This window comes from Heptranchias perlo, chromosome 29, assembly GCF_035084215.1.
Source record: "Heptranchias perlo isolate sHepPer1 chromosome 29, sHepPer1.hap1, whole genome shotgun sequence".
Taxonomy (NCBI): Eukaryota; Metazoa; Chordata; class Chondrichthyes; order Hexanchiformes; family Hexanchidae; genus Heptranchias; species Heptranchias perlo.
The window spans coordinates 11,139,903-11,154,150 of NC_090353.1; the positions used below are offsets into that span (position 1 = coordinate 11,139,903).

A 14,248-nucleotide genomic window follows, 5' to 3' on the forward strand; every position below is an offset into this window, starting at 1 on the left:
TGAAGCTACTCAATTTTACAATGGTCTCATCTACCTTAAGGGGGCATTGTGGTAAAGAAAGTCGCGCCAGACAAGTGCCAAGCAATGACCACCTTCAACAAGAGAGAATCTAACCACCTCCCCTTGACATTCAATGGCATTACCATCGCCGAATCCCCCACCATAAACATCCTGGGGGTCACCATTGACCAGGAACTTAACTGGACCAGCCACATAAATACTGTGGCTACAAGAGCAGGTCAGAGGCTGGGTATTCTGTGGCGAGTGACTCACCTCCTGACTCTCCAAAGCCTTTCCACCATCTACAAGGCACAAGTCAGGAGTGTGATGGAATACTGTCCACTTGCCTGGATGAGTGCAGCCCCAACAACACTCAAGAAGCTCGACACCATCGAGGACAAAGCAGCTCGCTTGATTGGCACCCCATCCACCACCCTAAATATTCACTCCCTCCACCACCGGTGCACAGTGGCAGCAACTCGCCAAGGCTTCTTCGACAGCACCTCCCAAACCCACGACCTCTACCACCTAGAAGGACGAGGGCAGCAGGCACATGGGAACAACACCACCTGCACATTCCCCTCCAAGTCACACACCATCCCGACTTGGAAATATATCGCCGTTCCTTCATCGTCGCTGGGTCAAAATCCTGGAACTCCCTTCCTAACAGCACTGCGGGAAAACCTTCACCACACGGATTGCAGCGGTTCAAGAAGGCGGCTCACCATCACCTTCTCCGGCCAATATGGATGGGCAATAAATGCTGGCCTTGCCAGCGATGTCCACATCTCATGAACGAATAAAAAAAAGATGGATCTTCTTACCAAAGCTCCATTAAGCACGAAAAGTTTTCACTTGAGTTATCACATACTCCTTAACACTGTATAATAGCTTCAACGTTCCAGAGCTTGGGAAAGAATAGGTGGTATGAGCAGGTGTCATAATGTATTGGACCACTGATTCCCTTGCACATAGATACACTAATATCAAGAGGACACCTTGAAGGAATGACCCAGAGCATTTCTCCAGACAATCTTCCTTTAATACAAAGTCAACATATCTACATACACAGTGGTTTTTATAACCAATTATATTTTCAGTTATAAGTAACAGTTGTTCAAAAGCAATAATCACTTGGCCCTCATACAAATGACAGTTCCTTTGTTTTTTTCAACATCCCATTAATTTGGCTGTGTCATACTGGTTAAGTCTGGCAACTTTCACAAGTTATTGAGTAAATTCATCACAGACGTTGACAAGGAACACGTCGGAATAAACTGGGTAGCAGTCTCGAGCCCCAAGGCTCATTTCTGTTTATCCCAACATATCTGAGTTCCATTTCGGGGCAAAATAAAGAAGGAAAGTAATCTTGAAAAATGGAGCACATCCTTAAAATGGTACAAAGAAAACTCTTTAACATTCGGAATCCAATGATATATAGCCAGTCACAAACATTTCTACAGTGAAAAAATAGACTGTCTTTAAACATAATATGAACAAATAAATGTATTTTAAATGTTTTTTTTTGTTTCTTTTAATTTGACTGATAATTTTTTTGTTAAAATAGGAACAAATACACAATTAAAAAAAAGATTATGTTTGTCATATGTTACAAAACACAAAAGATTTTCAAGAAAACCGCTCACAAATTCAACCTTTTCTGCTTTTGTTCCCTTTTGCCTCAATGTTCTCGTCACCTGATGAGGTCATCAAGATCTAGTTATTTTATTTCTCTTGTGGATGTTGCTTATGTGTTTCTTTGAAGCTGTCCCACTCTGTAATTACAGGCTTCCTATTTGTAGGCCCAAGGCTAAGTGGTGAAAAAGGTCTTTTCAGATGCAATCCATTTTTAGACATTTTATGCTAAGGTTGGGGAGGTTGGGTGGGGGAGGGTTTCTAGACCCTTCAGGTAAGGGCCTGTTGGCTGCTATTTGGCCTGGACAGAATATTACTGAAACATCACAGGGGCTCCTCACTACACGACAGATATATAACTATTAACTTCATAAAAAGATAATTAAAAAAGCTTACCTTATAAAAAGCAGGGACTATGATAGGAGCTGAACCAAATCTGGGGTTCCCACTCAATCTGATATTTATGTAAAATGGGATTGAAGCAAATAATGCTCAGGATTAAGTATTGTATCCCATAGAGACCCCCACATCGGCTGTGTTGTGATTTTTCAGAGATAAATGAAGCACGAGTTGCTCACTATCATTGACCTCTGCCAATTAGAAAGATAGGAAGCTAGGGTTAAAGTTCAAAGGGTGTGTGGTCAGTCTGCAAACCACGTGTCATAAGATGGAAAAATATTTTAGAACTTTGGAGAAATGGAATTATGATATGCATGAGCTTTAAAGAGTTTTCATTCTTGGGTGCACTTTGTTTTTTCTTCAACGTGCCAATCATCGTGTTACTAAACAGCTTGCAAACCACAAATTCCTGCTGAAGGTGACTCTTTAGATGAGGATATTGTTGCTGGAAAGTGGCCATTTGGTAATGGTGTTTTTGTGGGTTCATTTAATTTGGTTGACACCAAATTAAAATCTTACTGATTATTTCAAAAACTTAAAATGTCACTGAAAGATTTGTCACCCAGAATTTCCAGGTTTTTGAAGTGAAGAAACTTCATTAATTCTTTCCACTGATAAATATATATGGCAGCATATTTATAAAAAGATCCTACTCTGTTTAATGCAATACTCATCCAAAACCTGTCCTTCACCATCTTTGCCATCAAAATGGCCTAAAATAAACTGCCTCAGCACCATAAAAGGTGTGTCTTGGAGCACCTGGTTTGCAAAACCAAGACTTTGTAATGACTTTGTCCTACAACAACCCCTTTTGAAAGATACTGATGAGGCTGGGATGACCAGACAAGTGGCCATAATGCCAGCCATTCATGGAGTTGGTGATGTCCAATGGCTCTTTATAGCAGTAACGGAAGTGGATTGGTGGGGGTGGGGGGGGGCAGGGGGAGGGCAGCACTAGGGATGTTAATAGGATAATCCTTTCAAAAGTGTCACAAAACACTCAATTATATTTCTTTCATATTTTTATTATTCAGTAATATTAAACTTTTTCAGTTGAACAAAAAAAGGCTCCATTCTGGTTATCTTTACCCCACTTTCTCCCAATCGAGTACAATTAGCAGGATTATTGCATTTTTTATGATTACACGGACGGAGACATACAGATGACACAATTCTCTGAAGGGCTTTCCCACTTCATCATTCTCTGGTGACATCCCTAGCAGCAGAAGGGCGGGCCGTGAACCACCAAGGCCAGAATCCCTAACTCGAAGACCGTGATGGAAATGGATTTGTTGTCCTGAGGGCTTTGTGTCATTAAACCTCTTCATCAGTCCCGAGATTATACAAGTAACATTCTCAGTCCACATAGGAAGGGTGTATTGGTGTATTGTCCAGCCATCACACTCATCACTTTTATGTTGTAATTATTTAAATGTGGGTGCTTCCTCAGATATAACTGTGCATCATTACCCCCTCAGTTTGTCCACTTAGATGGATGCAAAACTAGGTTTGTATTTATGAACATCAAGAGATGCTTTGGTGCTTCAGGCTAGAAGGTGTAAATGTGATATTTCTTTCTAATTTATTCTTTTCCTTCCTGCGTGTTATTTTCTACAATCTCCTTAGTGTCTCCTACATGCACAATCCCTCACTCAAAAGCACAGGCAGGGGAGCAGCTTCCAGTCCTTCTCCTTTGACCAAACATGAGGAGATGGGTGGGTGGTTGCACTGTTGATTGACACACCCTTTGCTTTCTCATGTCTGAGCTCCATCTCAGGTCACTGACCTGGCTGAAATTGTCAGCTCATCACTGAGAGGATAAATGTCCTCGTACCTCTGACCTGGCTTGCTAATGCCACCAGCTGAGGTGATGTTTTTGCACCGGTCTCAGATTTTCAACCTCACTGAATGTAAAAGGTCAGTAATGTCTACCCCATGTACCCTCTCAAAAGGAGCCCATAATCACCCAATGTTGGCAGCCGCAGTAACCCGCTTATGTGCAGTTCCTTCACTGTTGCAGCATTAAAATAATGGTAAAAATGGGAAACAATCATGATGAGACCTAAAGTAGATTCACAATGGGATCAGAAGTAGGGAGAAGGCACAGATGCAGAACATGCATAGATGAAGCCTGGCCCTGTGAGGACTGCCAGAGGGGGGAAAAAAACACTACCCTTAATGACCACACAGTAGCCAATACCAATCAGAAAGGACATCTGCAGTAAATGTGGTTTTGTGAGCGATCTCCTTCAATGCTTTTCCATAGCTTTGATTATTAAAAGGGTTTTTAAGCAAGCAGAACTCTAATGATGTAACCAAAGACAGGATCCCTGCTTTTCATGTTTTTCCCTCATCCGCTTTCTGAATGACTTTTTGCTTGTATGTCCTTAATATTTCATGAGACAGTCCACACAGGAGTAAACCCAGATCCATTTCACCACAGTTGAACACTTGAGGTAAGTAGGACTTGTCCGACAATTAAAATGATCCCCCCCAACAGACCAGGGTCCTTCTTCTCTTCTGGGTTACAACATTGAGTTCCCTTAGGGTCCATCCGAAATATCTTCCCCCTGGCGGTGGTTAGAATTAAAGTACTTTTCAAGCACGCTATATGGCTCAGAAGAGGCGCTCTGTGTCCATTGTGGCCTGTTGGAGTTTGGTGATCAAATGGCTTTTTACGTTGCATAATGATCAAAACTCCCAAGATACTCCAATGCCGCTTGATAGCAGAACTGATACTCATCCTGAAAACACAGGAACGGAAGCTTCATCAAATGAGAATGAACATTTAATAATTTTGCTGGTCTCTAACTGAGTCTGAAGACAAAAAATACCTATTGGGAAGAAGGCATGAAAGAAAGAATGTGCATTTATATAGCACCTTTCATATCCTCAGGATGTCCCAAAGTGCTTCACAGCCGATGAATTACTTTTTGAAGTTTAGTTGCTGTTGTTATGTAGGGAAATACAGGAGCCAATTTGCACATAGCAAGGTCCCACAAAACTAATGAGATAAGTCATAAGGGAATCTGTTTTAGTGGTGTTGGTTGAAAGAAAAGAGCTGGCCAGGACACCAAGAGAACGTCCCTGCCATGTGATCTTTTACATCTACCTGAGAGGGCAGACAGGGCCTTGCCTTGACATGTCATTTCAAAGAATACACAGTCCTTGGTTGCCATTTTCCTCCAAAATACTGGATGCAACTCAAAAACAAAGATGCAGCAGGGGGTATATTCTTCTCCGAGTGTGAAGCTGAACAAAAACTCTTACACAAAACAGCTATTGATTCATATTGTTGACACTGCTCGAGCTACTGTCCATGACGAGAGGAAAATATCCTCCCTGGATGGGCGAGATGGACATTTCCTTAAAGGGCTCCCTCTATAGGTATCCACAGCTCACTGCTCTTTAGCAGCTGATTACTAACACTGCAAACTATGGAAATGTTGACTGCAAACAGTAGAATCAACACAACAGTAAAACAGGCTTGCAAGCCAGTATTTAAGAATGCATTTACAGTACATGTCTGCTGGAAACCACTTTGCATTTATTACGTTAAATTTGTGTAGACCAAACCTGGAGTCAAGGCATGACCTGACTCCAGCTTTTGACTGCATTTACACTACAACTAACTACAGCTCTGGTTTAAATACACCCCAAGATATTCAGTTCAGAGATGGTAGAGCCTTGTCCTTTCCAATCGGATCGCCACAGGCTTGGGTCGTGTGGCAGCCTGTCACTCAAGCCTCTGTGGCACTGTTGCTCATTTTTAGGCGGCTTGTTTTATAGACCATCACTTCTACACAGGTTACTCCATAATCGAGGACGCTCAGCATGATTTCCCCTTCCCCAGTGGTCCCAGTGGGATACAGAACTTAATGTGTGGGCCACTGAAGACACATATCTGCAGTCCATAATGCAGTCTTACTATACAGCCCATTCACTATTAAAAGCACACCATTTCGCATCACTGATTTTTACAATTCCTGGTCCCAGGATGACTGCACTTGACTTTTAAAAAAAAATGAATAAACAGCTCAGGCAATGAAGCCCATCAATCACATTTAATTGGGACGAGCTCAGGAACCTCACCACCCTTACAAATGATTACAGTTTACTCCTCTTAATTCAAAGTTGCCTAATTCAAATTATCTGATAATTGATTTTTTTTTTAAGCAATTCCCATCCTGCTGTGTTATTCATGCTGCATAATTCAAATTATTGGATAATTCATTTTTTATTGCAACTCTTTTATCTGGTTTGTTTAGCCGGCTCATCAGGTAGATAAACTGCTATCCTAAAAAAAAGAGGCTGAACATGACCGAGGTGAGTATCAGAGATGAGCGTTTAATATTCAATATACAGCTGTAAAAAGATTTGGACTTCCAAAAAAAACACCTATTTTCTAGCTCCTTGGTGTGTGGTTGATTTCTGCTAAAGGGAAAGTACGAGTGGTCAGTATGCAATGTCATGAAATCACCACATTCTGGTAATGGAGGCTTGAGTAGGGTCTAAAGCCTCACAATGTGAAGCAAAATTCTGAGGTCAAACCCTCAGAATGGTGATGATGGGAGTAACCCGTCCCTGGGAAGTGGGAGCCCATCGTGAAAGAAATAATGAGGCAGGCAGAAGAAACTTCTCGAAGGGTCCATGGCAAACACTGCAGAAGGACTTTGGTAGCCTACATTGTATTTTTTTCTTTGCTAAGTTTTAATGGCAGAGTAAAATCAAAATGGATATTTGCCATGAAGGCTTTAAATCTCTGGACTGGAGCGAGTACGTGAAAAGAAAGAGAGTGGGGGGGGGGGAAGAAGAGAGAGCGAGAAAGGTAGAGAGAAAGTGAGAGAGAGAATGAGAGAGATTCGCCTAGGATTTTCCCTGACTACAATTTGGAGCCTTTGGAATGTCCTGGAGTCTCTGTGAGTTGAAGATTAATCTCCCAAACACTGCTGCGAGTAAACCAGGAGAAAAATCATTGAGGCATCAAAAAAAGTTTTTTTCATTTTCTTTGAACACTTTCGTTTTCTCGTTATAAAAATATTGGCGATGGGAAAAAAAGGCTGTTTGACCGAGCTGTTGGAGGCGGGAGGTCATGTGGTGAAACCTCCAGGAATACGTCCAACCAGATTTGACGACCCTGGGCGGAGGCAGGGGTGGGGCTTCCTGCTACGGAATCTGCTATTGCCATTAGTATGTAGATTGTGAGACATTTCCTAGCTCAAATGGATATCCAGGATTGTACCAGGCAGTCGGTGCTAAAATGCACAGTTCACAAATAAGGTTACCGTGAATGATCCAGGAGAGTTTATTCAGTAACAGGAGACACGCAGTTAATGGAAGCTCCAGTTGAGAGAACATCCTTCAATTAGCCTGAGGACATCTACTCTGTCACGAACCCTGTAGTATCATTCACTTGAAGCCATTAACAAGTGGGCTGGGATCTACACTTTTTTATTACTTCAGATCAGCCTTTTGTTGACAAGAGGATTTTCAAGATTCTCTTTTATATATAATTTGATTTTCTATAAGAAGATTACACAGTGTCAGGATATGGTTTCTTACACATTGAAGTGGCAGCAGTTAGTGTCAGGGAATGGCACACTTTCCATTTCAGGCACCAGGCATCACTAACAAGCATTCCCAGATCTGAATTATTATCGTGGTTAAGTGCAGTCAGTCAGTATACTTGACCCGACCCAACCCTGTGCTTCAGCTCCAATCTCAGAAGAGCATCCCTCACTGCACCAGTCTGATGGTTTTCCCATTTCCCACACTGTGCACTCTGTGGCCTCTCTGAGTAAGATTGCCAATTGAGTGCCAATCAATATTGACTTAGGGGCTGGACTTGATTGAGACTGCCCAAACCCAACTCCCATAGGACCATTACAGGTAGGAGACAGTGGAATCTTTGGTCTCATCAGTCTGGACTCGATGTGAACACAGGTGCTAGAGTTAAATAGCCAGTGTCCAGCAGCCAAGAGTTTTTATTATTAATTTTTTTCTTGCCGATTTGCTCCCTTCCCCTGAAGGTGCTGACTCCTTACTGAGCTATGGGCCCACCCTCCCGTACCTCACACAAGTGTGAGCTGTGACAGTGAGTGTTGGTAGGCTGTTTGACCACAGGGCCATTGTAGTCGAGCCTGCTGTCCACAAACATGCACTTCCAGCAGGGGATACAGGATAACAACCAGTAACACTGACCAATTCCCCTTCCTAACTCAGTGGTGCTAAGGCCAATTGTAGCGACGCTACTGAGATCAGCTAGCTCTGCGTGGACTCACTAGGTCAACTCATAGGGCATGATTTTATCTCAGAGCCGGGAACCCAGCCCGTCCCGAGATATTCTTGTGGGGAACCTGGAAGTCAAAAGACTACGTCACAATCTGCGATCGCAACTCAATTAAAGGTGAGGATTTGAGCTTCCGCGTTTCCCATGTGCCAGGCAGCCAGATTGACAGGCTGGCTGCCTGTCGGAAGGCGAAGGAGCTGCAAGTTAGAGAGGGGCGAGGGAGGGAGACAGAAAACATGGGCCCTGGAACAAATCGGAATTGGGGGGGTGGGAGGTGAGGGACATGGACGACATTGGTGGTGGGGGGAGAGGGGGGGTCAGCTAGTATCGGGATCGGTGTTGGGGGTCAGCAAGCATTGGGATTGGGGGGCGTCTAGCATCGGGATCGGGGGATGTGTCAGCCATCTTTGGGGGGGGGGGGTGTGGGGGGCGGAAATCGGCAGATTGCGGGGGTCCTGTCGCGCCAGGTGAGCTTGTTGGGACTGGAAGAAGCACTCCTGCTCCTCTGGGCCCACAAGCAGTGCAATAAAGGCACTCACTCACCTCATGGATCAGGTCCTTCTCGCCTGCTTTCACCTGACGTGAATCGGAAGCGATGGGAAACCCGATCAGGTAAGGTCAACTCAACTTTTGAAATACGCAAAAAATTAAGTACCTCAACTATTTCAGTGAGGTCCGTTGCCCCTTTAAGTGTCGGCCCATCGGCTTTAAGTGAGGGCGGGACTTCCAGATTTCTGTTGCGCGCGCATCCAAACGCGCCTGGGTCAAACCCGGAAGTGGGTGCGTCGGAGCCAGGATGTGGTCCCGCTCCAAAAAGCTATTATTTTAACCTCCCACCTGCTCCAACCTACCTGTTCTTGGGGGTTAAAATTACCTCCATAAAGGGAAAGCAGGTCTATTACATGCTACAGTCGAACATTGCACCTTGTATATATTAATGCCAGACTCTGCACATACTATAGGGGAGAGCAGAACCTGCACATATTATAGGGGATAGCAGACCCTGTACATAATATAAAGGAAAGCAGACCCTGCACATATTGTAAAGGAGAGCAGAACCTGTACATATTATAGGGGAGAGCAGACCCTTCACATATAGGTGAGAGCAGACCCTGTGGATATTATAGAGGTGTAATGAGGTGCTGGTTCCTCTCCATTGTTGAGTGGTATACTGAGGTCAAATCTTTCACTGCCCTTACCTCTGTCTGTACCATGGCTGGTCGCTGTGTTCGGAGCATCTTGACAGTCTGGAAGATGTCCACTACCCCTTCGTACCTCATTCTTTCCAAGACAATGCTGAGCGTAATAAAAACCCCAGTCCTCCCGACTCCAGCACTAATAATAATAAGAAGTTGACATTAGATTTCACAAATCAGAGACTAAATTACTTTTTACATTATTGATCCCTCTCCTCTACTGCAGACGCAGACTCTGAAAGCAGTGCGGTTCTACCGACACTGTGGCTGGCAGCCCTCTGGTATCTTGACTAAGTGTCTATTCTTCACAAGTATGCCCGGACAGAATGTCGGAGAGCTGTTCCACTGTGAGAGGCGTCGCAATGAAATGTGATCTAGTTGTCGTCCACAGACGTGAACTTACCAGCGGGGGAGGGGGTTGGTCACAGTATACAATCAGAAGCAAGAACCCTGCTGCCCTGGCACAGGCACTATGGACCAAGGTTTTTTTTACTTTTGTGCTTAAATTTTTGTGATCATCTGAGGCAACACAGACCATCAAACATGGGATTTTCCTGATCTGTATGACTCAGTATCACACTGGGCACTACATTCACCAACTGAACCATCAGTGGCAGTAGTCACCTTGAAACGACTTCAGTGATCTCTGCCCTGGCAAGTTTGAATCCCGGTAAATACAGCACTCTGCTCTCAATTTATTGTTCCTCAGTTACAACACATGGTCACACACTCAGAGATTCCTGGTGTACATGGCTCAGCATACATAATATAGAGAGATAAACAGTGATAGGGAGTGTGCTTCAAATAGCAACATAGACAACATATGGGCTGGCCGGTGAGTGGTCTGGTATTTCAGTGCCCTGTTAGGACTACCTGTTGCACTGATATTGATGTCCACTGGATCTGTTTTGGTTGCATTGCCAGTTCTGTGAACTTCTAAGGGCAGGTGGGTGCTCCTCTCCCTTGGTGCCTGATATATGCGGGGATGGGGATGTTCTAGGCCAAGAATGGAGGCCAGATTTTGGACAATTCCTTGTGATTCAGCCTCAGAGAGTACAGAGACAGTACATTCATTTGACTGGGCTACCTTCCATAGTGTGTCTACCCACGCTGATTGGGTTGGGTGAGGGTGGGGGGGGGGTTCTCTATTTGCTAAAGCCTCAGTGGGATGCACCATGTTGTCACTGTAGCTGTACACCATGGATGGAGATGGGCAGGGACAGTAAGGAGTTGGGGCTTTGGCAGATGTTCATTGCCTAAGAATACTACACATCTGCTCAACTTGCTAACTTTTGAAACAGAGAAAAGAAATTAACTTACAGACACCAACAACCATTTCATAGAATAGAGGGAGAAGAATAATTAGAAATATTAAGCAAATGGAAACTGTGTATTTAGTTTCATTGGGGGAGCATTCAATATTTATAGATGAGGACTGATTCCGTGATCCAGTGCTCCCAGTGGGGTGCAGTGCTCACAGGGAAGGTATCTCGAGAATTCGCAGCCCAGATCATAGAAACACCCCAAAGGATTCACAAAATGCCCTTTACGGGATTCACCCGATGGCTGAGTTGCACCTCCCATTGAAAAACGGATCCGCACAAACCAGGCAGCTCAATCCATGGTCTGCGCTGAGTGAGCTAATCTCATCCTGGCTGCCTGTAGGGGTGCTGCAATTAGTCTTGGTGTCCTGGGGTTGGGAAAGGAAAAACCCGCCAAGGTTCTCACCCCTGATCACCATAGTGATCTCCTGGTGGAAGGACAGGACAAGATCCAGCTCACCTGTGATGCTCGCCACAATGTGGTGGCATTAGCAGGTCCAGAGGCCTGAGGTCTACAATGTGCCTGATGGGCTCAGTGTAGCCCAATGTGGCCAGTGCTGGGTACCTGTGCACAAACTCTCTGCGAAGCTCATTGGGGCTGTAAAAAAATAAATAAATTAGGGAGCCTCTCCATAATGTGACTGGAGCATCTGAGTAGCTCACCGAGCACCAGTGCCCAATCACCGAGCACCAGTGCCCAATCACCGAGCACCAGTGCCCAATCACCGAGCACCAGTGCCCAATCACCGAGCACCAGTGTCCAATCACCGAGCACCAGTGTCCAATCACCGAGCACCAGTGTCCAATCACCGAGCACCAGAGTCCAATCACCGAGCACCAGAGCCCAATCACCGAGCACCAGTGCCCAATCACCGAGCACCAGAGTCCAATCACCGAGCACCAGAGTCCAATCACCGAGCACCAGAGTCCAATCACCGAGCACCAGAGTCCAATCACCGAGCACCAGATTCCAATCACCGAGCACCAGAGTCCAATCACTGAGCACCAGAGTCCAACCACCGAGCACCAGAATCCAATCACCAAAATCCAATCACCGAGCACCAGAATCCAATCACCAAAATCCAATCACCGAGCACCAGAATCCAATCACCGAGCACCAGAATCCAATCACCAAAATCCAATCACCGAGCACCAGAATCCAATCACCAAAATCCAATCACCGAGCACCAGAATCCAATCACCGATCACCAGAATCCAATCACCGATCACCAGAATCCAATCACCAAAATCCAATCACCGAGCACCAGAGTCTAATCACCAGAATCCAATCACCGAGCACCAGAGTCTAATCACCAGAATCCAATCACCGATCACCAGAATCCAATCACCGATCACCAGAATCCAATCACCGATCACCAGAATCCAATCACCGATCACCAGAATCCAATCACTGCATGCTTCAGCTACGCTCCAATCACCAGAAGAACTCCCTGCTCTCTGAGTGGTGCCGTGGATCATTAATGTCCACCTGAGCAAACAAATAGGGCCTCAGATTAACTTCTCATCCGAGAGACGGTACCTTCAACAATGCAGCCCAACCTCAGTGCTGTGCTGAAGTATCAGCCTAGATTATGTGCTCAACTCTTGGAATACAGCGCGAATCCGCTACCTTCTAATTCCGTGGTGAGAAAGCTACCAACTGAGCCAAGCTGACACTTAACGGTAACTATCCCAGTGACACCTCCAGTTTCAAAAGCCTTTACTTAGGCTTAGAGTAAAGCATTACTGCTCCTAAGAACATAACAACATAGGAGATAGGGCAGGGGTAGGCCATTTGGCCCTTCGAGCCTGCTCCGCCATTCAATGAGATCAAGGCTGATCTGATTCTGACCTCAACTCCACTTTCCCGCCTGTTCCCCATATCCTTTGACTCCCTTGCTGATCAAAAAATTGTCTAACTCAGCCTTGAATATATTCAATGATTCAGCCTCCACAGCTCTTTGGGACAAGGAATTCCAAAGGCTCAAAACCCTCAGAGAAGAAATTTCTCCTCATCTCCGTCTTAAATGGGCGAACCCTTATTCTGAGACTATGCCCCCTAGTTCTAGATTCCCCTATGAGGGGAAACATCCTCTCAGCATTTACCCTGTCAAGCCCCCTCAGAATCTTATATGTTTCAATAAGATCTCCTCTCATTCTTCTAAACTCCAGTGAGTATAGGCCCAGCCTGCTCAATCTTTCCTCATAAGAAAACCCTTTCATATCCTGAATCAACCTAGTGAACCTTCTCTGAACTGCCTCCAATGCAAGTATGTCCTTCCTTAAATAAGGGGACCAAAACCGTACGCAGTACTCCAGGTGTGGTCTCACCAGCACCCTGTACAGTTGTAGCAAGACTTCTCTGCTTTTATACTCCATCCCCCTTGAAATAAAGGCCAATATTCCATTTGCCTTCCCAATTATCTGCTGTACTTGTATGCTGACTTTTTGTGTTTCATGTACAAGGACACCCAAATCCCTCTGTACCGCAGCATTCTGTAGTCTTTCTCCATTTATATAATATTTTGCTTTTTTATTCTTCCTACTAAAGTGGATGACTTCACATTTTCCCACATTATATTCCATCTGCCAAATTTTTGCCCACTTGCTTAACCTGTCTATATCCCTTTGCAGACACTTTATGTCCTCCTCACAACTTACTTTTCCACCTATCTTTGTATCATCAGCAAATTGGGCCACAGTACACTCGCTTCCTTCATCCAAGTCATTGATATAGATTGTAAATAGTTGAGGCCCCAGCACTGATCCCTGCGGCACCTCCTTCAAATACAACATCTGTAACTTACCTGCAATGAACTGAGATGGGCCCATCTTGGCCAAACTGTTCCTTGGTTTTATGCACTTGCCCTATAAAGTCAATGAAACCCTCTCCGGATTTTGGCACTCCTTGCTCTGGCCAGTCTGTAAACTGGAACTGCCGGACAGTCCGTGACTGGCCATCCTGTGGAGGAAAAGGAACCGAATTAGGCACAGGATAGTGAGCAGTAGCACCCCTGGATATCCAAACTGGTCGATAATGTATTTTAATGAATGAATCACTGGGTTAAACAGCCTTCTTGGTCCTGGCAATGGAGCTGTCCATGTGCAGTCCTTTCTGCCACGTCCCAATTTAGGTTTGAGCAAACAAAACTTCCAGGTGACACAGCCCTACTATTCTGTTCATACAGCTAGGTTCAGTCTTTTTGTGTTTAAAGATGTACTGGGTCCAAATCCAGCCCAGGCTGATATGATGAAAGTCTCCTCTGCCTGTTAGAGGTAAGGATCCTATGTAAAATGAGCTTGGGCAGTCTCAACCAAGATCCCAGATGGCATGGACCTACAGTACAAAACTATCTCCAATTGGACACTGAATTGGAAATAAATGGAAAATGGTAATTCGAAAAAGA

The 14,248-nt window shown here is 44.8% G+C and overlaps 1 protein-coding gene across 1 annotated transcript in view; it reads right to left on the reverse strand.

Annotated features, from left to right (window-relative positions):
• Positions 1 to 1,020: 1,020 nt before the first annotated feature.
• The window catches only part of LOC137299396 (receptor-type tyrosine-protein phosphatase delta-like), a 424,076-nt gene continuing 410,848 nt past the window's right edge, over positions 1,021 to 14,248 (reverse strand). The window contains exons 33-35 of the mRNA XM_067968105.1: positions 13,649 to 13,803; positions 9,523 to 9,658; positions 1,021 to 4,778 (exon numbers count right to left, since the gene is read on the reverse strand). Coding sequence (XP_067824206.1) covers positions 4,710 to 4,778; positions 9,523 to 9,658; positions 13,649 to 13,803 — 360 coding nt within the window. The 3' untranslated portion in view covers positions 1,021 to 4,709. The remainder of the gene's footprint in view (positions 4,779 to 9,522; positions 9,659 to 13,648; positions 13,804 to 14,248) is intronic.